The 24443-nt window shown below is 40.7% G+C and overlaps 2 protein-coding genes across 7 annotated transcripts in view; one reads left to right on the forward strand and one right to left on the reverse strand.

Moving 5' to 3' along the window:
• Positions 1-542: 542 nt before the first annotated feature.
• Positions 543-11268, reverse strand: LOC119014737 (cytochrome b561). The gene is made up of 6 exons (XM_037090175.1): positions 11178-11268; positions 9937-10144; positions 4772-4870; positions 4481-4584; positions 4217-4374; positions 543-3081 (listed from the first exon to the last, which is right to left on the reverse strand). The coding sequence occupies exons 2-6, from the start codon at positions 10139-10141 to the stop codon at positions 2889-2891; spliced, it is 759 nt and encodes a 252-aa protein (XP_036946070.1). The 5' UTR covers positions 10142-10144; positions 11178-11268; the 3' UTR covers positions 543-2888.
• Positions 11269-12984: 1716 nt separating this feature from the next.
• The window catches only part of hdac5 (histone deacetylase 5), a 69038-nt gene continuing 57579 nt past the window's right edge, over positions 12985-24443 (forward strand). For 2 of the 6 annotated variants that reach the window (XM_037088023.1, XM_037088025.1), the window contains exon 1: positions 19522-19774. The gene's annotated coding sequence lies outside the window, so the exon portion shown is untranslated. Of the gene's footprint in view, positions 13068-18760; positions 19361-19521; positions 19775-19932; positions 20074-24443 lie in introns of those variants that run through there. The other 4 variants (XM_037088027.1, XM_037088028.1, XM_037088024.1 and 1 more) reach the window with 4 other exon arrangements.

The following is a 24443-nucleotide window of genomic DNA, read 5'->3' on the forward strand; positions in this document are numbered from 1 at the left end:
CACGAGAATGATTGGCACTTCTCAGACACTCCCCACGGCTCCGATTTTGTTGTGTTGAGCTGGTGCTGTGGATTCTTGCAAATCAAAGTACAGCCACTGGGTGGAGCCACAGACAGTGGATTTTTACACCGCTGACCTGGATCTTATTCTGTCAGATCACAATGACAATTTTAGCAAATGTAACTAAAAAATACTTACAGACTACAGCTTTAATACTTAGTTTTTAAAGGAGGCACCATCCTATTACAAGACTGTATCAAAAAATGACCAATGATTTTAACTTTAAGAGAAATGCAGTGTTGTAAAAAGTACAATATTTCCCAATTGAAATTAGTGGCTTTCTGTAGTGGTGTTACCTGCTCTTTAGCTCCGGTGGTCTGGTCCATAGCAATTGCATTGCCTTTCTGAAGGCACCCGTGAGCCATTCAGTTGTAGCAATTTACTGTGTTAAAACTGCTTTCAAATACATATTAACCTCTCATCTAGAATTCTATCAAAAGTCAGGTGAAAAACATAAGTGAACAAACTGTTGCTCCACACACTTCTGTTTGTTACAGGTTTTACTAATGAGATTGAGACAATGAGAACAACATTGTAAAGAGCTTTGTATTATAGGCACTATAGTCAATACCTGAACCTGAAAATCCCAAAATTTTAGATGTTTTTTAATTGGTTAACCAGGTTCAAATATGTGATATGACAGCTTTAGGTAAAAATGCATAAAGTAAATAAACTCTAATAACATACACACACTGAACAGGTATATTTTTTCATGACAATCCATTTAAATACAGACAGCATACTGATGGACAAATGGAGTACATTTTGTTTTAAACAGGGCTTTAAACCACTTGGATACGGGACAGGTAGGTATACAGATACTGTGATCAAGGACAGACTTCATTTGAATGCAATTAGCAGTGTACTAGTAGTGTGATATAAATTATCCACAGAAGCTAAATCCTCTATGAGACCTTTTCTTGTGACTTTCAATAACTTTAAAAAAGTTTACCCATTGTTTTACTGATATCCTTATAGAGTATTGGCAGCATTATCATAATCGGATAGATGTCCATAAAGCATTTAACATCTGTGGTTTCTTCACCATTTGTTAAATATTCCAGTTTCAACCCCAAAGTGTTACAAATTGCACCTTTAATATTCTGTATCCGCCAACACTGACTCCAATCAGATTTGCCTAAACAACACATGGTCAAAAAAAAAAGTATATACATAGCAGCAGAAAACATGCAATTTTGATTTATTCAGCACATTAAAATAACAGGCGAAGAATATTTAATTTGGCACATGTTGATTTGCACAAGCTTCCCAATCTGTGTACTGAAGGTCCTGGTTCAAAACCATCATTTGTTGTTAATTGCTCAACTTTAAATCATTGGCGTTCAGCAGTGATACAGCTCTACTTAAGATAACATGTTACTCTGTTGATTAAGTTTAGACTACAAAAAAAATTCCATTTGATAACGGTACGGTATTGATACGGCCCCCGCAAAAAAAATTCTAATTCACATTTCTTTGCAACATTAGTAGGCTGAGTACATTAAAAGCTGATTCAGTCTTTTGATAAGAAGTATCCATTATTGTTCCTTATACTGACACTAACTGACCCGATGACTTGGGCTTGAGTTCCAGTTTGAGTTCAAGCCATTTCTGTTGTGTTGCTTTAGGTAAGTCTTTAGTTTTTATAAGCACTTTATTGAGACATTTCTTCTCTTCTCTGACAGTTCCCAGCTGGGAGACAAAAAGAGACTGAGAATGAAGCCACAAGTAGTATTAGTGAGAAAGTGAGGCAAACAATCTGTAATGAGTGAAACTGAGCAACAGTAAAGCTTCAGGTCAGATACAGGTAGGGGCTGGGCTTGTGTTTAAATGTTAGGATTATGCAGTGATCATCTAGTGGGAGGTCACTGATCTGCAAATGTGGTTTCTTCAGTTTGTACAGGTCCTGAGCTGCAGACACTCCTAAGCTATATGTGTATCTCTGCATTAAAAGGTTTTAAAACTGTAAGTTTGGCCTAGGTGACATCTTCAATCATCAAGCTACACATCAGGGCTACAGGGAATATGATAGACCAAATTCAAATGATGGCCGTCTTCCGCTCATGTCAGTGTCAGTTGGGAAGCTCAAATGTTCCACTGATGCTGAACAACAAAAAAGTATAAACAATGGACTCTCACTTATCATTAGTATTTGACTGATTCCTGAAAGACACTGGCCATATTTCAAGGTAAAACAACGAGATAAACCACGAGGCAGCCGCTAATGTTAGTATTCAACCATTTTCCCCGCTAACTCACCATGCCATTCCAAACTGTCCAATAATATTTTAGGATTATTTGAAATATGGCCAGATTGTCCCCCTGGGATTTCACTATCCATTGTCTATTCAGTCTCTGGCTGAGCAGTGAAACAATAATGATTTATTATAGCCACATCATTTATATGACTTGGAACCTGGAACACAGCAGTATGACATAAGTTTCCCTCCCGCTGTGTGACATCAGAGGAAAATAAAGCCACTACACTTGCTTGAATGTGGTCATTACAGAGGTCAGGTTGTGCTGCTTGTCTTCCTGCTTGAACATGTATGAAATCAAGAGGGTTTTCTAAGAGGCTAATCATTTGAAAACTATCTGAAGTGTTAAATTGTCAGTTCAGTAATATGGATCAGGTTGGTATGATAACAGGATTAAAGCGTCTTTTCTGTGATGTCTATTTTATGGGCTTTAACCTAAATGTATAGAACTTGTCTCTTCTGGCCCATATGTGTTTAATCTAATGATTTTGTATTAACAGATTCTGCAGCACGGCTGTTGGCAGGACACAGTGTCCAGATACGGGGGACACATCAGACATCTCACTGAGGTCAGGGCCCGGTGGGTGACCCCCCCTCAGTCAGAGTCTTAAAGTGGACGGACAGAGACTCTTCCTCTGGATTTGGAGGACGTCTGTACTCCTCCCTGGTGATCAAGTAGCCCAGCACGATCCCAAAACACACCAGCAGGATCCCCAGGACGTTGGCCAGCACCCCCTCAGGTGTGAACAGAGAGTAGGGCTGCCTGCTCCCAGAGAGAGAGAGAGAGAGACTTCTGATACAAATAGTTGCAAAATAAAAACACAGGTGGATATATTTAAAATGACAGCACTTGTGAACTGACTGGAGCAGCAGTTTCTTCAGATTTCTGGCAGTGCATGCTAGATAGACTTCATGTTATAACCCTTAAGAGTTTATTTTTGTAAAGTATTTATGGTCGGAAACGTACTGTTTTTACCTTTCTATATAACAGGTTTCTTTAGTGGCAGGGTCCGCCATTTCCATCATGGCTTCAAATTGCGAGGAAATGATGCAGTATATTCTGGAGCATTACTTGACCTCATCAACATCAGCTCCACTGTTATTGCTCACCTTTCTTCAGCCTTACCAGAGCTGGATTCCGTTATTGCTGTAAGTTAATGTAAATGCATTCAACTGGCAAAACACAACGCTGCTTTCATATTAAAGGTCCGGATATAGACGGCACTATTGGCAGAAATTAAACAAAATATTCATAGTTATGTTTTCATTAGTTAATTACCCGAGACCGTTGTGCTGTCATTACCTTAGAATGAGGTAACAGAGTCCACGTTTCTAAACCACCATGTTTCTACAGTATCCCAGACCGAACAAACCAACCTCAGCTCCAAAGAGGGCCTTTGATATTTTTCCCATTTTTAGCAGCCACCATAGAGGAGCACCAGGCATCTTCAGCTGGGCGCAATCTGCATACTAAACCCCAAACAGGTCGTGATGAGCAGGTTTGCATCTCGCACGGCAGCGTGTGCCATCAGTGTGTGATTGTGTGTGTGAATGGGTGAATGTGACACGTGTTGTATAGCGCTTTAAGTGGGCAGTGGACTGGAAAAGCACAAGTCCATAAAGCTGCTGCAAGAAGAGGCAGAGGCTTGCATGTTTACTGCCAGCTTAGAGGGTCACTCATCTCAATTCAAATGTTCTCCTGTACCTTTATACCTTTATAGGTGTAACAGCTTAACTGCTTTACATGTGAATGTGTAAACGTCTACACTTGAATATCTAAAATATCTATCTAGATATTAAAAAAAAAAACACTCAAAGTAAGTGAGTAACAATATTCCCCTTCTCATGATAAAAGAGTAGAGAGACACACACAGATACAGACACACAGACAGACGCACATGATGCTGAAGAGGAGTTTCTCTGTCATGCCGAGCAGGCTGCTCCCTATGGCCATAACCAGCAGAACCAGGCCGCAGAACACATGGACGGGGAGATACGAAGCTCGTAACCATGACGATGCAACGGGAAACAGGAAGAACAGCAGCCCCATCACCCACTAGGAGAGGCGGAGTGTGATCAGAGGAATTACTTTTGATCTGCATGGAAGTATTTGGATTCTCTGTGTGTGTGTGTGTGTGTGTCCAATGTGAGAGTGTGTGTACCTGTATGCAGAATAGGATTAAGGTAGCCATGCCGCACCAGCTGTGCAGAGAGTACATGTCTGGAATCTTTGCTTCTCTGTGAAAGTCAAACACAGCAACAATACCTACACACACACACACACACACACACACACACACACACACACACACACACACACACACACACACACACAGAAACAATGCTTTAGCCACAATTTTTCTCAGTGTCTCACACAGACACAGGCAGATGGGCATACACTGGCATTACCTTCCTCACACTTTCACACATGCTCAGCTCTGTTTCTCTCTCACCTATGATGCTGATGATGAGGGCGAGCAGGTGAATGATGCCGTGAAGCACCTTTACATTCCTCTTTGGCTCACTTCGAAATACTCTGTAGACCAGGATGGCTGAGAGAGGGAGAGAGTGACGGAGGCGTCAAAATTTGCAACGTGCACCAACACATTTTTGTTCAATCAGGGAAGCCAAAACCGCAAAGCATCCAGAACAATTGACATAACAGTAACTGATTAAACTATCCTTAAAATGGTACAAAATATATACTGTATGTCAGAAACTGTTGACTGGAAAATGTATAGAAAAATATTGCTGATGAAAATCATTATGTCAAGGTTTCTGAGTGTGTCACCATTGTGGTAAACACAAATCCTGGTAAATCCCTGGTCTGTACCAATTTGCCAGACATAATGTAGGTGCTGACCACGAACAAAAACTCATGACTCCATAACAATATCCTGTCTTGAAAACTTGTATCTTGACATAAACATCAATCACTGACTCTAACCCTCTGTGAAGTTACATAGTGCAGAAACATGCAATAGGTGTCATGATTCCTGTTTGTGTTTGTCCTTGTATCTGGTTTTTGTTTTTTTGTATTTGATTCATGTCTTTATATCTTGTCTTGTTGTGTCCTATGTTTTGTTTTTCCATGTCTTGTGTCTTATGTTTTGATTTTTCATGCCCTCATGTGTCCTTTAAGTTTCTCCTATGTTCTCCCCTCTGGCTCCCTCTGTCTGTTGTTTTGTTCCCTTCATGTTTTCTCATGTGCTCCTCCCCCTCGTTATCTCACCTGGCTTCCTTCCTCCTCTCTCTCCTCACCTGTTCCTCGTCATGTCATTAGTGTCTGTGTATTTAGTCTCTGTGCTCCCTTCACTCCCTGTCCGGTCATTGTTTGTCTTGGTTTCCCTGCTCCTGTCCCCTGTTTGGTATGTTTTGGTTTTAACTTTTCCATGTTCGAGGTGATTTTTGATTTGTACTTTGTCTTGCTGTTTTCTTTTGTTGCTACTTTGCCTTTTGTCCCATTTTGTCTGTTTTTGGGGTTTTTTGTATTCAGCTTTTGTTTAATTAAAGCTCGCCTTTTGTTCCCCTTATCTTGCCTCCTGTGTAACTGTGTTTGGGTCCACCTCCCCTTTCCATAGTTTTCCCCTTGTTTTCCCCCAACCTGACAATAGGAAGGCAGAGTGGCTGAGACAGAGACACCAAGTTACATGATGATGCTTTAATATGTTAATACTATATTGAAGTAAGTTGTAAAAAAAATAATGAATGAATGAATAAATAAATAAATACTATGTATGAGGTCAAGAAATGTTCAAACTGGCACACTTTCTATGAAGCCTATGTTCATAATGCATCCTCCTGCATTATGAGGAACTTGACAGGTTGAGGATCTATGCAAGTACAGTGTCAAATTTAGAGTCATCTAGGCAAATCAAACATGCAATATCAAGAAAATGTAAATCAGCAGTGGCAGACAACTGTAGATCAGCTCAAAAAAGGAGCACACCATGTAGATACCATGAGTGCACTCAGTACAGGGCAGCGGACCAAAACATTCACATTCCATTGCCACAAGATTGTCACCATTTTATCAACAATTACATTAAAACACTATCCTCCACTCGGTGTTGTTTTCAATGTAATATTGTCAATCCTATCCTGGTACATTTGCGTGCAATTCTGGCATTTTATTTTATTATCTTATTAGTTTTTACTTTACTCGACAAAGCAGACAGTGACCACTTATGGTGACTTACAACCAGCTTGTAATGTATGATGATATCAGCACTTTACTTAAAGCATCCAATGGCCACCTACAGTAACTTATGATCACATTGTGATGCATTATAATAGTGATTATAATGTATTAAATACTAATAATTTTAATACATATGATCCTTTCACATATAATAAGTTACCTGTACTTGTAAAATGTTGACACTTGACCTTATAAGTAATAACAAAATCCTTTATGATGTGTTAACAATGACAACAATGACTATAAAGCACTGTGGGAATATTATAAATATGTCCATAATGGGTTATATATATAGTCCTAATGTATGCTGTACATGTGAGACATGAACACATGAAAAGGACATTATGTGATGATTCCAACACTGATTACAACCAGCTATATTTCCTTTTATTGGAGCAAAAGGTTGAACTCCACACAATCGCTAATTCATTAAATCCTTTTAACCTCCTGTGCCAGCAGCTTAATACCGTTCCGACTAGGCAGCCTCACACTTTTTTTCAGTTTTTGAAGCGCTATCTGCTGATTACAGACCAATCATGACGACCAGAGTGTGTCTGACTCCAACACCAAAGATGAAAGTGAGAGAGTGCAGATACAGATTGCAGAGAGAAAAGGTTAGTTGTCATATGTATCCACATTAGTGTGGACCTGGCCTGAGGGAACAGGAGCTTAAGGCTTAACAATGAATCAGCTTTGAGATGCATGGGTGTGTTTGTCTTAGCGCCTGTGTTCCAGGCCCCTGGAGGGTAAACAGTCTATATCTCATGTCCAGCTGACCTTTGCTTTTATTGCTCTAATGCAATCTAGCTCTGCAGCAGACAGCTGTGAACCAGTTAAACTAATCTGGTTATTCTCATTAGCAAAAGTACTCAGGGTTGCAGACGCACCAGAGGGGAGAAAAAAAAAAAAAAAGCAACACCACATTTCACTTCATTTCTGGAACCAGACATCATCAAGGTTTGCTGCCGTCAAATCATTTGCAGATTTAATCGCCAACGAGGCAAAGTGGGGCCCGTTTTCTCTGTCGCTGAAAATGAGGCTGCTCAGTTTTCTAACTGGCTCTTCCTTGTGCCGTTGGTTGCATTCCCTGCTGGGCAACGCTGTCAAAGCCTTCACCGGATGTCCCCAAACACACACGAGCTGACATGTTCAATGATTCAAACCGTTTCTCCCTCTTCCTGTATAAATCAGACTTGCTTGGTGTGGTTGGGGGGGGGCACTGATGGGTGTCTGGGTAGTGTTAGCGTAATGCAATAGGTCAGCAGCACAGTGCTTGAGGCAAGAACACAAATGTGCACACTCCTCCCCACTCAAATACAGCATTTAGTCCTGCTGACCTCCGCTTCCAGTTTCACTCAATTTACAGAACGTCATCCGAAAATGACTTCACGTAACCATGGCTACAAACTGATGTATGACCCGCTAGGTCAATCTGGGAATTTCAGTGATATCAGCCCTGTGGTGGGCAGAGACGATGGCTCACTTCCTGCGAGGGCTGTCAATTTTGATGACTTGATTATAGAAAAAATAATGCTTTAAAATATTAACACAGATTAATCGAGCTCTTTGGCGACTCTTGACCGGCAGCTTTGGAAACATGATGGAGGCAGATGACCAAATTCTTACTATTTTGTCTAACGCCATTTCCCAAACAACAGAATGGTTTATTGTTTATTCAACAACAAACCACAGTACAGATGTGGTTTATTGTTGAGTCGACCACGTAGCCTGATGCGCACCTCCACAGAAATGTAACTGTACACTGCAGAAATGTGGGCCGATGAATACGATTGGTTCCCTTGGAAACACTGCATTTTCCGGCTTCTTCTCTGGTGCTTGGTAGCAGTGTTAAAAAAGGGGAACGAGACTTGTAGTTTCCAAAACAATTACAGTGAACTCTTCAGTTGTTGCGTTCCCTCTTGACTGGTCAGCTGTTGCACCTCTTGGATTATAATCCTCCTCTCTGAGCCTCACTGAGCTCCTGGAGAGTTTCTGGGGGAGACAGAACAGGCAGGCTGAAGGTCTGAAGGTCAGGCTGCCCCTCAACAAGTCGTCCTGTGACACACACTGGTTTGCCAAAACCAAGTCGTTCATGGATGGAGTCGCAGCCCACCCTGCAGACACCCTGCCTGTCTGCTCTCTCTAATCCAGAGACGCAGCTGTGGGTAGGCGTGTTCAAAGGGTTAAGTACAACTGGCAATCTGCTCCCACTGGCTAAAACTAGAGCTGTCAAGCTGTTAAAACAAGTAACATCATTAATAACAAGCTTTGTGATGAATTAATCGCGATCAATCCAGCAACATGGACATACCAGCATGTATGAATGAATGCTCACTACAGGGTAGGTTACGGCATTGGCTCTGTGCAGTGCAAACATAACTCAGCCTTTATTATAACACTAGCAGCCAGGCTTGATGGATGATGTAAATTTAAGCACAAAACGAAGTTCAGTGTGGTATGTTGGTGGGATGGCAATCAAGCCTGGTCCAGTCACCAGGCTGAACAAGATGGGGAGGAGGGTCTGCTCCGTGGCTGGACCTGAAGTGAACAGATCTTACTGAACTGTCATGTCTCTACTTGCTACTTTGTCTTTGTGCTGTTGCAACATTTGAATATCCCCTCTTGGGATCAATCAAGGATTATCTTATCTTATCTTATCTTATCTTATCTTATCTTATCTTATCTTATCTTATCTTATCTTATCTTATCTTGCATGTTAGCTTTGCCTTAGCCTAACCACATTGGAATCATACACTGAGGGTCTGGTACGTGTGTTGTTCGGTACGGTGTAACATTTACGTTTTTTGGAAACACTGATACGTATTTTTGGGATGTGGTGTGGCAAAATGCCGCAGGTCGACGCAGCGGTGTGGGAGGGTCACTCCATGGTCCGTGTTTGTGACGTGCTATGAACCCCTGCTGATCAGCTCGCTGGGAGTTGAAACTTCTATGTTGTTATGCTACTAGCATGCTGGTTCTACTAGCGATCGTTTGGGCCTACAGTGATTGTCGGTATCCACAGATGTGTTATAAAGCCAAACTAAGTGAATACACACGACAGGTTACACTCCACTGTGGCCTCAGTCATGATCTGTGCACCAGCTTATGTGATTGGCCACCTCAATGTGTGTGTATATATATATATATATATATATATATATATATATATATATATATATATATATATAAAGGCAACCTACAATATATAAAGGCAACCTACAACTTTCTCCAAGAATTTGCACAACTTTGTGACGAACAACACTTTGTCTTAAAATATATATGCACTCTTGGTGGCAAGCAGTATCCAGACACTTGCAATGACTTTCACATATCTTTATCCTCACCTTGTATACACTAAACCATCTGCAGACATTTGCAACTTGTGACAGCACTGATCAGTGATCCGTATGGACTCACCATCGCCCTGTAAGAAGACGAGCCCCAGCACCATGCACAGAGGATGCAGGTTAAACTCTTGCGATGAGCCGTCCCAAGCAAAGCCCCCGCGGTAGTGTCCCATCCACACACCGGTCAGCACCACCGACGTCACGCCCAGAACCTGTGACGCTCCCACCAGCCACGCAAACCCAGAGCAACCGGCAAGTGGAGCAGAATCGTCCATGATCTGGGAATGACAAACAGAAAGATTACTGAGCTGATGCCTTGGGCTGTACTGGCTGTTAGACTTAACTCAAATGAATGAATGAGGAAGCTGAGGCATACACACATTAAGTGTCATGGTGATGATCGTGAGCTCTTTAAAAACAAATGCACACGACTTATTCATTTAGACATATAAATCCTAATTATGTGATAAAAGGCGAATATTAATATGTATATATTTATATCTCACAGATGTTGTATTTGTATTGTATTTAATTATTTCGACATTTGACCTCATATTTATGACTTTTTATTTCATCATTTCAACAATTTATCTCGTGTTTTACCACGGGATTAAGTAAAGATGGTAAGAAAGCTAAGTTTTTTAAATTTCTTTCTTTTTTCTTTTTTTTTTTTTTTACTTGCAGAAATGGGCTTCTATTCTTAAAAGTCCAGTTTATGGTGAAACCACAAAGCACAGAGCCATTTCCCAATCAAAAACACGCGGAAGCCACATCTGCTGCTTTTATCGTGTTTTCCATCAGCCGAAGAGTCCCACAATCCAAACATGACGTAGAGACTCCATGTAGGAACTGCTGCACCCAGCTGACGGGAGTTAAACGAGGACACGGGCAGAAATGAACCCAAACCCAAATGGCTTTCCCGGCGTGCGCTCCTCCTTATCGCAGCTTCTGCTCCCCGCACAAGTCACTCTAAGCTCACCTATGTGAATCATCACTGCCTCTCCAGCCACACCACAGCGCTATCACCACACACACACACACACACACACACACACACACAGCCACAGGTGCAGGGACATTACACAGGAAAACAGGAACAACGACTGGCTGCTGTGTTGACTGAGCTCCCACAGTCAGCTGTCACCTGTTTACCTGCCTCCTCTGTTGGAGGAGGTCTGCGATGGGTTTTATTTGAACGCTGTCATTCAACTTCTGCTCTGATCATTATTACGAGAGTCAAAAAAACAGAAGAAAACAAACAGTTTCCATGTGAGAATATGAGCTGAATTGATAAAAGGCGGATATACTTACTGCGCTGCAGGCTGCGCTCCTTTCTGCCGAGGAAGTCCTGGAGTCTACTTACAGATCCGCCTCCCTCTGACCGTGTGTGTGTGTGTGTGTGTGCGTGTGTTTTAGATACCCTCCTAAACAAGCCCAACCCATATGACATAGGCAGGACTTTGAGGAAGGAACAAAAAATGCACAGTAATACCAATACTACTACTACTGTTATTATTATTATTATTATTATTATTATTATTATTATTATTATTATTATTATTATTATTATTATTATTATTATTGTTATTATCATAGTTTTGTGTTAACCTTCTTGTGGTCAAATTGAGATATATGATAAACACATAGAAATATACTTTAAACCATAGATGAATCTATCATGACTGAATCTGACGCGTCGCTGTAACGTCACAGTAACATCAGAGCAGAGGGGTGGACAGCGTGGATTGATGACTAACTCCTCCAGTGTAAGGACCGGTTGCCTTGACAACACTGGAGCAGGGTGATGGAGGACAGAGGAGAGGAAAAGGAGGAGGAGGATGTCGGTGAATCACAGCTGCTCATTAGAGGCAGACAAGACCAATCAGAACAATCAGCAGCTGGATTAATATACCCAACACTTTGACAGTTCTGACAGTGCGTTGCTACCACCTCTACTTCTACCGACGCTGGTAATGAAATCCATTTGATTTCAGAGATTTCACATTGAATTGAAAAGTGTAATGGATGGTAATCATTTATTTGTATTGTAAGAAAAATATAAAATATCAAAAAGACATTGAAATACATATATTTGTATTATAATGAAAATATGTTATTCCTTTATTACTTATACATTTAAAGTTTAAATATATGTGAAATATAAAATGTTTTCAAAACATGCAGGATCCCTTATTATTTTTTTTCCATAATCAGACCATGGCTGTTAGTGTGCAGGAAGTTCAGGGTACGTACGATCTACGGGAGCTCATAGAGGCAAGTTTAAAAAAGTTAAAGGAACTTTGAAAAACTTCTTAAGTCATAAACCAAAAGAGGAAAGATTAAGAAAATGGATCATCATTTCCCCTTTACGTGCCTCTCAGGACTTCCGCATATCTTCATTTTGCATCTCAACACAACACTGTTGCTTTTTAACGTTTTTTTCCTTCCAAGTAATAAAAAGTTGGGACCCCTGTTTTGAAGGTTTCGGTAACAAATCTTACATGGGCTCATTAGTGTGCAGTGAACAAGATGTTGTAATCAGTGCAGCAGTGAAAAAATTGCTTGCATTGTCATTCATACATTTTCAGGAAACTCTAAGTGGTTTCTGCTTTCTGTACAGTATTTTAGCCATTTACATTTTTACAAATTTCGATCACTTCATCAGATCCATCCAAGTTTAGAAAGGCTGCTTCAGTGTAATTTTGCATGTGACAACAAAAGAACTTGATACTTAATGCAAGTTCCCCAATACAATCTTACTGCGACATGGTGTAGAACTTGCATTTAAGGTAAGACTGCAACTCCTGTGTGTGGTTGTGCACAAAGTCATTTTGACTTATCTAAAAACTTTTCATAAGTGTTTCCATTATCACTCTGCTCTAAAAAGGTTGCATTAATCACATGAAGCTAAACATGTGCATATGGATATATTTAGTCAAGTAAAGTCATGTTTGTAAGTGCAGTTGAGGTACCTGAGTAATACAGGAGGGACTTCCATGCATCCTTCGCTCCTCTCCTCTTGAGGGCACTGCAGTCTAATTCAGTTTCTTATCAGGCTAACGTGAGGCACTTACTGTATCATAGCAATAGGATCAGTGGTGTTCACCTTGGGTCTGGAGACCCAGCTGGGAGGGTATGAGGACATGAAAACTTATGGATGAGAATTCTTTCACCATCAGGCGTTCGTCTAAACGTGTGTAGGTAAGATTGTAGATGTCTGAAAATGTACTGCTGCACTGTGATCTGTGTGTGTGTGTGTGTGTGTGTGTGTGTGTGTGTGTGTGTGTGTGTGTGTGTGTGTGTGTGTGTGTTTGTCAATCCTTCCACTGTGTGTAAGTTTGTGTGTTTGCCGTGTGTGAGCGCTCTTTTTCTGTCTGACATTTCTGATTTCTCCTGTGACTCACATGAGGCTGACTCATCACTGCTCCTTTTGCTTGCTTGTGTGTATATATAAATATATGTCCGTGTGTGTGTGTGTGTGTGTGTGTGCATGTGTGCTGCATAGTGACATGTTAGTTCATCAGCCCCTCTCTCCCTCTCTCTTCATCTTGTATTGTCTTTAACTTTCAGTGGCACTGGCGAGCCCATTCGTCTCACCTTCTTTCAGGTGTTATAACACAGTCTTTGGTCTTCCTTCTGTGTGACTGGACACATTTCTACCTGTGTGGGTTGGAACCTGTGTCACTTCTATTCGTCTGAGATTTTTTTTTATCCGCCCACTGGTGAAGCATGAGGTCACAATCAAAGACACACTGGTTTCAGAGTGGAGCACAAATGCTGTGTATTTGTCCATGTATGAGATGTAAAAAAAAAGGTCAGATAAATAAGCTACAGCCAGCAGCCAGCCAGCCTTATGCTTAGCCATAGCCTGGCTCTGGAAAGAGGTAACAAAAAACACCAAACAGCATTGATAAAGCTCACTAATTAGGGGCTCCATGTGACAATGTGTGGACATTTACATAGAACAGTGGTCAGTCTTGGTAAAAGGATTGTAGAGGTAGATGTGGAGGCTCAAGTAAAACAACTAGACATACACTATTCTGAAGATTCAAGCTGTCAATCTGGTGACACTGAACTAGAGACTCTTACACCTTTGGGAATGAAAGAAGACCTGGATCTGAGGGTCTCCTTGTAAACTGTCCTGTGAAACATAGCTAACTACAATCTATGGCCAGATTCCTTGACGGACTGTTGAAATTTGACTTGTGTGAATGTAAAATGGTTGAACCATCATATGGACCAGTTTTGGTTAGGAGTAAGTCTTCTCATTTTTCACTGAAATATATTGTCTATTTAAATCTATATGGCTAGTATCAGTGATTGGAATTCTCTACAATCCTTAAAGATACATTATTATGTTTAGTGGTATCATGCATATTTGCTTTTGTTTTTATGTTCCATAGTGAGCCTTTTGAAGGTGTGTTTTTGATATTTGCTTCTTTATACAAATACAACTTGATTACATTCGAGGGGTGATGCCCCTTCAGCGATATTGTGTAATATGAGTTGTATGTATAGTGTTAGGGGTAAAGAATATTCTCCTTGGTGTGGGGTATTAAAGACTGATGTCTGTACATTTTGATCTTGATTAGGTGAGCAGTTTCTCCAGCACAGCCATCGAACGTGTAATTGTGGGCTGTATTTAGGCACCGTGCTACTCTGTGAGTTCTTTTTGATTGAAATGTCAGCCTCTTTTAAATAAATCAATGAAAAGGTGAAAAAAAAGATGCATGCAGGAAAACTATTTTTCACTGGAATTGATTTTTTGGGGATTTAATTCCTGGGACCATACAAAAGCAAGTGGTGTGTGTGTTGCTTACGACTTACGACTAAGAATTGAATTTGTATCATGATTGATATTCAGTGAAACATTTAATTGTTTACTATTCAATTGTTATGTGATGATAATACTAACTAATTCTACAATACTCTGATTATAGTAGCTTTTACGTGCTGTTGTTCTTAGCTACCCTCTCAAGTAAAGGAATTCCAGTAACATGACGACATTAATGCAAGTCAGAAATGTACTCTCTTTTTTAGCTCTGTTCTTGGACCAAACCAACTCCTGAGGTGAGTTAGGGTTTCTCTATCTGCCGTTAATGTTGGGTAGGTAGCGTAGAGCAAGTTTTTTGAGATTTTTCACTAAAAAATCAGCTGTCTGCTGCAACACAACGTTGATGAGAGTGGACAGATTGAACCAAAACAGTAAAATTATGGCTTGCAAAACCAAAACAATAAGCTGAAAGAAAGAAGAGAGTTATAAAGGAGGAGGAGATGAAAACGTATTTGGAGGGTAACGGTACAATGGGATGACCTTTGACCTTTACCTATGTCAACCGATCAATAGTACTCTTTTCCAAAGACCTCCACCAATCAGTGAAGTCCTTTAAAAATACCCACAAGGCACCTGTGGAGTAGTCTGACTGAGGACATCAGCGTCTCCATGGCAACAACATCATTACCAGAATAGCTCTTTCTTTCTCTCTTTCTCTCTATTCCTGTCTCTCACTCTCTCTGTCCTTTCACTCCATCCCCCGCTCTGTCCCTCTTTTCCATCTTATGTGCGTTCCTCTGTTGGTGCAGAATGTTTCTCCTCTCCTTTCCTGTTTCTATACCCTCCCCTCTCCCTCATATCCCCCCCATCTTCCTTTTTTTCTTCCTTCCTCCATCTCTCACCCTCCCTCTGTCCTTGTTCCCTTCATCTTTTCTCCAACCACCCCGCTCTGTCGCATTCTTGCACCTTCTTTCCTCCCTCGTTTCTTACCAATCTCCTTTGCTTCAGCTCCCTCCACCTCTTCCTCCACATCTATCAGTTTTGCAGGGACATTGTGCTAAGAGTGGAGATATTTATAGCGTGATTCCTCCTCTCGTCTCTTTCCCTCTGCTCTCCTTGTATTGTAAACAATGATGAATGAAAAGGAGATTGGTCTTTATTCCACCTAGATCTTGTTACTGTTAATTCTAACAGTTATTTCTACCAGTATGAATCATAATCAAAGTTATTTCTAATCCATTTTGTTATTATTTTATTATTTTATTATTTTTTATGTGTACTGTATACCACATTTATTGTTTCCAAGCAAAGACAGATTTATGCTCAGTTTGCACCCCGTGACTCTCAGTGAGTTGTTGACAACTCATGATGACACAGTAGGCAAAGATTCACAGCCATCTGAGCATTGGAAATTGCGTAATGGAAGAAGACTACAGCCATGCTAGCTGCCCTGTGAGGCTGTACTTATGCACAGCGATGCTTTGAGCTAAATGCTAACATCAGTATGCTAGCATGTTGATCTTAGGTAAGAATATTGTTTATCATATTCACCATCTTATTCAAAGGTGTATGCAAATGATTGTTAATTAGCACAAAACACAGAGGTTGATGTGAATGTTACCAGGGTATTTGTTCTTAAAAGACAGACACAGATTTTGAACTGATGATGGAGCTACATGGAACGTCAGATGAAACATTTCGATTCAAACCACACATCTCAACCCTAAGTCCGCCAGACAGATGAAAGAATTACTCTAACTAACTGTACACATCAAAGTGTGTTTGGAGGTCTTGGGGAGTATTACTGTAGATATAGAAAAGTAAAAGTCTGCTGTTGAAGTCTTCTGTGGCACCAGAAGAAGCTGCATTCAATCTGATAAACTGCACTGTGCGAAGTCAGTCACGTTGTAAATAGCAGGTTATGAAAAGCCGTCTATTGGTCAAGCATTGTATTCCTGTAACACTGCTGGACTCATTATGGACGGTGTGTTAATGAATCATCAAAACCGACGCAGAATCAAAGACCTTGAGACCAACATTTGGCACCTACATTACCAACAATGCATCTTTACTGTAGGGACATCACTGATGGCAAATTATCACGTTTCATGCTTACTCTGGAGCCACAAGAGAATTTATCCTACTTATTCACTTATACATTGGTACTCCCCTAGACATGTAAAAACACTTTGATGGATAAAATTACAATTTATTTTCTGGAAATTTCGCATCCATTAGGACCTTTCGCCTCTTTCTGTTGACATAAACCTGCATTATATTCAGTATATTTGTCTGCTTTCTGTTTTTCAGGGCTATATGTAACAAATTGTAATTTAATTAATCACTTTTTTAATCACTATTTTAATTGGCCATATGTGACCTGACACAACATGGAGGTTCTACAGAGCTCCTTCAAATCCTAAAGAGAACACATATTTTCACTGCTTCAATGAGTGTAAACCTACTGACAATCAAACATAAATGTGCTACACTACTTTGCTACTGGGCAGTAATGATGCAGTCTGATTTACGAGGCTGAACTACCAGCCAAAGCAAAGCAGGTAAACACCACGAGGTCTTGTACCCCTGTGTGCCTCATTTCATTGATGTCTACAAATATATACCTTGAAACCACATTAAATCTCAGCTGACAGGATGGGGGCCTTAATGCGAGGCTGTGTAACTTTTGCTGAACAGTGGCTGCTGTGGCCACAAGTGACAATTACAGGATAATGGTGTATGCTAAAGGATGGTGTAACTGTGGTGGGAAGAGAGAGCAGTTAAAAAAGTCAGCATACTTTGTGATCATTTGCCACCACAAGCTTATGGCATTCCAAGTCAAATGGTAGCATAGTTTAACCTGTTTTCTGAGTTTAGCTTTTTCATTGCAAGTATTATTTTGTCTTTCAAATGTTTCATAGTCCTACTTTGGAGGACCTATCCGTAATTCCCAGTCATCTGCTTCAAACGAACATGGGGCAGTCTTTCCCCCTTCTCTATCTTCTTGTACTGTCCTCAAAAATGTAAAGTTTCCCTGCCTTGAATCTTGCCTCATTTCAAAACAGAAATGTGGCTACAATAATATCTCTCTCTCTCTCTCTCTCTCTCTCTCTCTCTCTCTCTCTCTCTCTCTCTCTATATATATATATATATATATATATATATATATATATATATATATAAATTTTATGAATTATCTAACACAGATAAGTTGAAGCAAGATCCTGTGACAGGCATTGGGAATAACTAGAATAATTATTCAGAAACAGCCATTTGTTTATGAAGGTCATATAGAGGCACAGACATTCAGTTGAGACGCTTTCATAACCTGTTAAACGTTCCTTTTAGTATGTTCAGGTATGTGTCTTATTCACGTCTTTAGTCTAATTAGCAAAATCAGGAAGCATAGAACTGTACAAATATTGCATAAAAAAAGGCTTGGGTAGGGGAAATGTGTCAATATGACCCTCCAAGCAGGTTCTGCAAAGGTGAATATAGAGATGTATTGATTACTGCTATGATAGTGATTGCAATAATAGCAACAGTACAAACAAAATATTCTAATTTAATATTCCAAAACTTATATATATGTCACTACCTGCTAATCAATTTGTCATTATTCTATTGGAAACAGACAATGTAGTTATAAAAGCAGCTTCTTTGTTCTCAATCTGCTCAAACTGATTTTTTCCGAATAGGCAGCGCAGTAGTCAAGCAAGCGGTGTGTAATATGCATTTAAATGTGACTTTTCAAAGCATAATGTAAGTTGTGGTTTCAAGAAATAGTGAAACATACCCATCACATTTTCAACAGGCCCAGGGTAATCGACGCTGCTTGAAAGAACTTTACTGCATCTTAGCACATCATTGTCAAACAACTGCCGGCAATGTTTATTACAATGGGCATATTTTGCATACAAACAAAACCGGGACACACAAGTGAAAATATTGCTTCATTGATCTTCAGGCAGAAACTTCATAGAATACCGTTGAGACCAGGTAATAAACAATCCAATCACCAACCAAAGGTTTGCACTGTATGTCTCTGCAGAACAATGGATGAAACTTTACATTTCTTTAGGTTTATTTCAGTTATCTCATAACAGCGCTGTGGTTTATGAAATGTTTTCTGCCTACATTTCATTGTAGCGTCGGGGCTGTGAAAAGGCAGGTTCAAATCTTAAGGCCCTTTGATAATGGATGCTTTGATGGCACATACTCCCAAACAGAGTTACAACTGATCAAATCACCCAAAGAGGAAAAAAATGTATACATATCACAATAAAACAGATGAATTGGAAGTCCCCAGGGGCCTGAGTTGTACGATTTATTCATCCAAATAGTCGGAAGAGTCTTTAAGGATTTTGAAATACCCTCAGATCAGCAGTAAGTTATTAAATGTCACGGGGTATTTATATATTTTCTTGCAAAATCTTATGCTGGTCTCTGTGACTTGATTGTAATTGTCATACGTGGAACACACAAGGTAAAACCAGCTTTGAAAGGAGCTGAAAGTTGTCCCACTTGACAGGAAGGGTGCATTCGATGTACTGTTTAAATCATGTTCTTTTGACTGATGAGGTTTATTTACCAAGTGAGGCCTACCTAACTCAGCATTAGGCTACCTGCGCAGCTAAACTGCTCAGTAACATTCCTGGAAGTCTTTGGGTGCGCAGTCCCTGAGTTGTGTTATCCGCAGGTCAGGCACCCAGCAGCTCGGGTAGGTAACAAAGGCAAAGTGAGGGTGAGGCCAACTTAACCGTGTGTGCGTCTGCCTGCTTTTTTCTACTTCTGCCATGTCTGTCTGCCTCCATTGGTTTCTATTGAGGCTATTTTTAGCCGCAGCAGACTGGTCACGTGGCATGAAGAGGACGTCAATAATGTTGTTGTTGGTGGGAGAAAGAGAGGGGGGAGAGAGAGGGGGAGAGAGGCAGACTGTAAATATGGAGGAGGTGAGACGATAGGCGGTGAGCCGCGTCCTGCCTGGTAAAACTACTTTGTCTTGCGAGGCGAACGCGCGGAGGAGCTCGCTCGCACCGGGGGACTCGCAACCGAGCCGCCGCGGAAACCGACGCCGGGAGAAGGAGACCTCTGCGCTAATAAGCTCTCCAGGAGGACCCCGCCGACATCCACGGTACCATGGGGTTTATGAGGGAGCGTGTGCGTGCGTGTGTGTACGTGTATGCGTGACTGTACGAGAAGGATATACCTACCGTCCGGCGGGTCGAGTTTTTCTTTTTCTTTCTTTCTTTCTTTTTTTAAAATTTTTTTTAGAGTGGTTGCAGATTGAGGGGTGACATTTTGTGCTTGCTTAGCCATTGGCTACACACCTACTATTCAGTTAACATCGCAGCTAACTTAGAAATAGTTAACCACGCTGCTGTCGCTACCTTGAGCCGACACCTGAGAGGCACGATAGCTAGCACCAGACAGGTAACACTTCACAGCTATTACCTGCCCTCACACCATAGTCACCCGTGTGCCAGTAGTTATTGAGTGGGGGTTAACTGAACAGCTAGCTGCTATCAAGAGCACGACCAACAGCAGGCAACCTGAAGTTAAACAGCCACCAGCTTCGCTACAACCTAAAGCTTACAAAGCACAATTAGTTAACACTGTACTCTGGTGGTTAGTGGATGGCGCTATCCAATTGAACTAGTAACCCATCAGCTATAAACAGTAGCAAGAGAGTAGTCCTCCTCTCAAAGCTTTAATGGTGGCTATAATGCATTGCTCACATACTGCTCTTCTTGAAGGTGTTCTGCAGCATTCTGCTGACTGTGACTTGCGTTGTCAAGTGAAGGCAGCAGCCCTCCTCTGAAGGATCAAGCTAATGCTCAGCGTGAAATACAGCAACCTTTTTGCTTCATGACATTATTCTCCATGTCACCCACCAGAAGATATTCACACCGTGTTGGTGTTTAGCAGTCATATTGCATATCAGTAGCTCAAAACAACAATACTGACTTTGCTGCTGGTGACATAATGGTTTGTAAAGTTGATAGGACGGCAACAGGGGAAAGCAGTTGACATTTTGTTCATAAGGTGTTTGAGCATTAGCTAGGTGCAGGTGCTATACTATGGTACAGTCTGTGGTCCTTGAACTCAGTGCTAAATATCTTGTCATGTTTTCGATGGGAGAAGCGAGAAAAGTGGTGGAGGTTATCTGATTGGTGCCTTCTTGTCAAAAGAGACTCTGACAGTGATTTTTGTCGGCTGGATAACAAAAGGGAGGGAGATGAGTGGGGCATGTGACTGTCCGGCTGTGTCCACACACTTACCAGGGTGCCCTGGAGGTGCGCTGGACCAGAGGGAGGGAAGTCAGTGGGCCAAGGTGAATTAACAGTTCAATTAGCCAGGGTTGTGTCCGTCTTTTTCTTGTTGTTGGTCTGTAAAATGAACAGCCAGTGGCGGAGCTGATCGAGTGAAGCTCGAACTGTTGTTTCCCCGGTAAACACAACAACCTCTTGAGCTGTTGCAGCTGCAGTGACTCTGGGCTAGTTAGGCAGAGCGGACTGGCTGGGTGTACTCAGGGCGGACTATCAACTATTTAGATATGCAAGCCCAAACTGTCGTGAATATGTAACAATATTGCAAAGATTACTGTCAAATAGATAAATGAAAGAAACACGGTAAGAGAAATCATACATGAAAGATATTTAGTTTTAGTTTGTTTTACTTTGCAACATGACAAGTTCACTGTGGCGTTGACCACAATATCGGCAATATTTGAAATTTACCTGATCGCAAAACGTCCTCAGAAGTGAATAATGTTGATTTCTTAAAAATTGCAGTGATAAACGTCTTGGAGCAAACCATGGAGCGTCTAAAGCATGCCATACTTGGCCAGTGAAAAGAGAGGCGTTTGATGAAACTTGAAAAGCGAGAGGAAACGCCACGCTGCTTTACCTCTCACTTTTCATTTCAGCATCTCAGCATTTCAGCAATTTGTGACAGACATGAAGATAAAACACACAACAATCTTTCCTGTGCACTCTTTCTTTTACTTTCTTTTATTTATGTTCCCCCTCCAGCTTTCTCACTCTTTCAGGGAGATAGAGGAAAATCATGTCATCATATTTGTTGATAATTATCAAAGGCAAATGCCATGTAAACAGACACACAGGAGCCGCGCTGCTGTAGCCACGCGTCCAGTGTGTCTCCAAATGACTTGTTTAACCAACAACACTCAATAACCCAAACGTTTGTTATCATGTCAGATGAAGAAAAAATAGAAAGTCCCTGCATTGGAAAAATTTTAACTTTGCGACCATTAGTTTTCATATATCAAATGGTGGCCCACAATGACACAGTTGGATACATCTTTGCTATGTGAGCAGTTTACAAAAAAGAAGAAGAAACAATCAAAATGGAGGCCCAGCTGAGTTGGAGAATTTAGAAAAATAAACAGCCTTACTTGGCCAGGTCATGGATTTAGGTGCAACGGCAGACGCACTTCCTTTGTGCCGTAACACTGAATTTACTTTTCAAGACAAGTTGCAGGCCGAATTGCATGGTGCAAGCAGGATTTATAGGGAACTAATCTACACGTATAGAGAGTAATTTTTTCCACCTGCCCCATCAACTGTGCAATCAGTACTTAGCTTTTGCCATCTTAAGAGTCAGGATTCATAAGAGATTGACTGCTGGATATTTTGGTGTTGATTTCTTCAGTGCTACTTTAATCTGCTGTACTCATTGACCATACTGTGCCATGCCTTGAAAGCATGATGATATAGATATATATCTATGATAGAGATATCCTTTATGCACCAACTTGTTTCTCTAGAGACAGGGGCACGCCAGCAACTCCATAACGTAATAAAGGGGCACTACATAGTGAGGCAAGCTGGACCCTTTTAATGCCATCACTGTGCAAGGTTCCTGGGATATGAAGCGGGACTGCTCAAGTCCCGCAATCGGATAAAAATCAGGAAACATTAGCAAGCAGATCATATATCTAATAAGACTACATCCATATGACATTAATTTTTTTTTTTTATTAATTCTTGATAAGTATAAACAGTTTTTTACAAAGCTGATAATGGAAGTTGCAGAGTGAGACTCATCTCTGTTGTGAATTCAAATTCAGTGTTGACTGAAAAGTGATCGAATACTGCTTGAACAGAGACAGATGGAATAACTAGGGCTGGGACAACGTGTTGATATAATCGGTGACATAAATTCGTTGACATGAATAATTTGCGTCGACATGTCATCCCAAACGATCAAGGGAGTAGACGAATATCTGGAAGTGGTAGGACCCGCGTAGTGATGTGTCAGTCGTGAACGAATCAGTTTGAAGGAAACTGACCTGATTCCCCGTTTCACTTCTTTCTCGTTCGTTCGTTCATTTGACCAGTTGCTGTGTTGTTCACTGTTTAGTTATCAGAGTGGTGAGGAGGACTGAGAGCCAGCCAATCGTATGTTGAGTCTAGGACGCTGTCGTGGAATTTTAGCCAATGAGAAACAGGAAAGCGTAGCAACCGTTTCCATGGAAAAAAACCCCATTTCTTTTTGTTTGTAGCTCATTGTTCTCGTTCGTTCACTGATTCCTCTCCTGGCGTTCTCCTTCGGTCAGTGACTCGTTCTTGGCTTGCAGGCTTTAGCTGTTAACTGTTGTGTTGTCTAAAAGTACACATAATCATGAAGTTAAAGCTATGTATTTACCTTGAACTACAGCATTATGTTGACCGTTAGCACGATTGTGTGAGAACGAGGAGCGGAGAACTGTGCATGACATGATTCACCACTAAACGACGTTGTACCGGAAACGCGACTGAACAAACGAACGACATGAATGATTCTTCCTTTCTGAACTGACTGATGGGAACTGAATCTTGACATTGAACGATGAAATCCACCTCTAGACCCATGGAGGCTGAGAATCTCAACACTTAGCTCACCCCATTGAACGCCCATATATTTGGGATTTTTTTGAAATCCCGTTAACTTAGCATAACATGTATCCTGTGCCAACATGTAGCTTCTGTACTTTCAACATAAACAATACAAGGCAAAACAGGCTACCTTGTACGTAACATTTGGGTCCTGTAAGGACAATTTTTAGCATGTCCGATTGTAGGGACGCTAACACTGACATAATTATGCCTGTGTCTTTTGGTCACACAGCAAGGAAATAACCGTACTATTTGGACAAGACGCTAGCGTACAATCTGAAGTGAAAGCTCTGATCTGTCTGCATTTTATTTAATTTTGAATGATCTGCAGGGCAGTGTTTAAGTGTTTAAATATAGAAATGTTTAGGCCAAAGAGCACGAGATTATGGGTCCTGAGCTTGGCTGTTCAATGCACTATTTTACATAGGCTAGACATACATAGGTAAGATTTTTATTTTTGATATTCCTCCTGGGTGACTTTTCTTATTATTTATTTTGTTAGATGCTACATCTGGCATAAGAATACATTATTTTGCACAATTTCATCACACAGAATTCTGTGCCATGTTAAAGAAATGTTTAATAAATGTTGAAATGTCAACAAGAAATGTTTTGATATCCATACTGTGTGAATAGTTACATTGATCAAGTTATGTGAAATAACTGGTGAAAAATTAATTGTTAGATTAGTTGACTAATTGAAAAAAAAAAAATCACTAGGTTAATCGTTTGAAAAATAATTGTTTGGGACAGGTCTAGTGTTAACAAGCCAGCATCCTTAGCTTCAATATGCTTAAGTCAGGAAACACCTGTGACAACCTCAAAGTCATTTGACACGTGAGTAAATGTTAGTTGTCCCCACTCCTATTAAAAGATAAAATCAGATGTTAGTGGGTGTTAGAG

Source organism: Acanthopagrus latus, chromosome 23 (assembly GCF_904848185.1).
Source record: "Acanthopagrus latus isolate v.2019 chromosome 23, fAcaLat1.1, whole genome shotgun sequence".
Classification (NCBI taxonomy): domain Eukaryota; kingdom Metazoa; phylum Chordata; class Actinopteri; order Spariformes; family Sparidae; genus Acanthopagrus; species Acanthopagrus latus.

Bases quoted from the DNA above. Each gene is read 5' to 3' on its own strand.
- LOC119014737 (XM_037090175.1), bottom strand. From the start codon at position 10,141: ATGGACGATTCTGCTCCACTTGCCGGTTGCTCTGGGTTTGCGTGGCTG. The intron at 4,871-9,936 runs GTGAGTCCATAC...TCCCTCTCTCAG, and splicing joins CGTCTTCTTACAGGGCGATG to CCATCCTGGTCTACAGAGTA. The intron at 4,585-4,771 runs GTGAGAGAGAAA...GTGTGTGTGTAG, and splicing joins CCTCATCATCAGCATCATAG to GTATTGTTGCTGTGTTTGAC.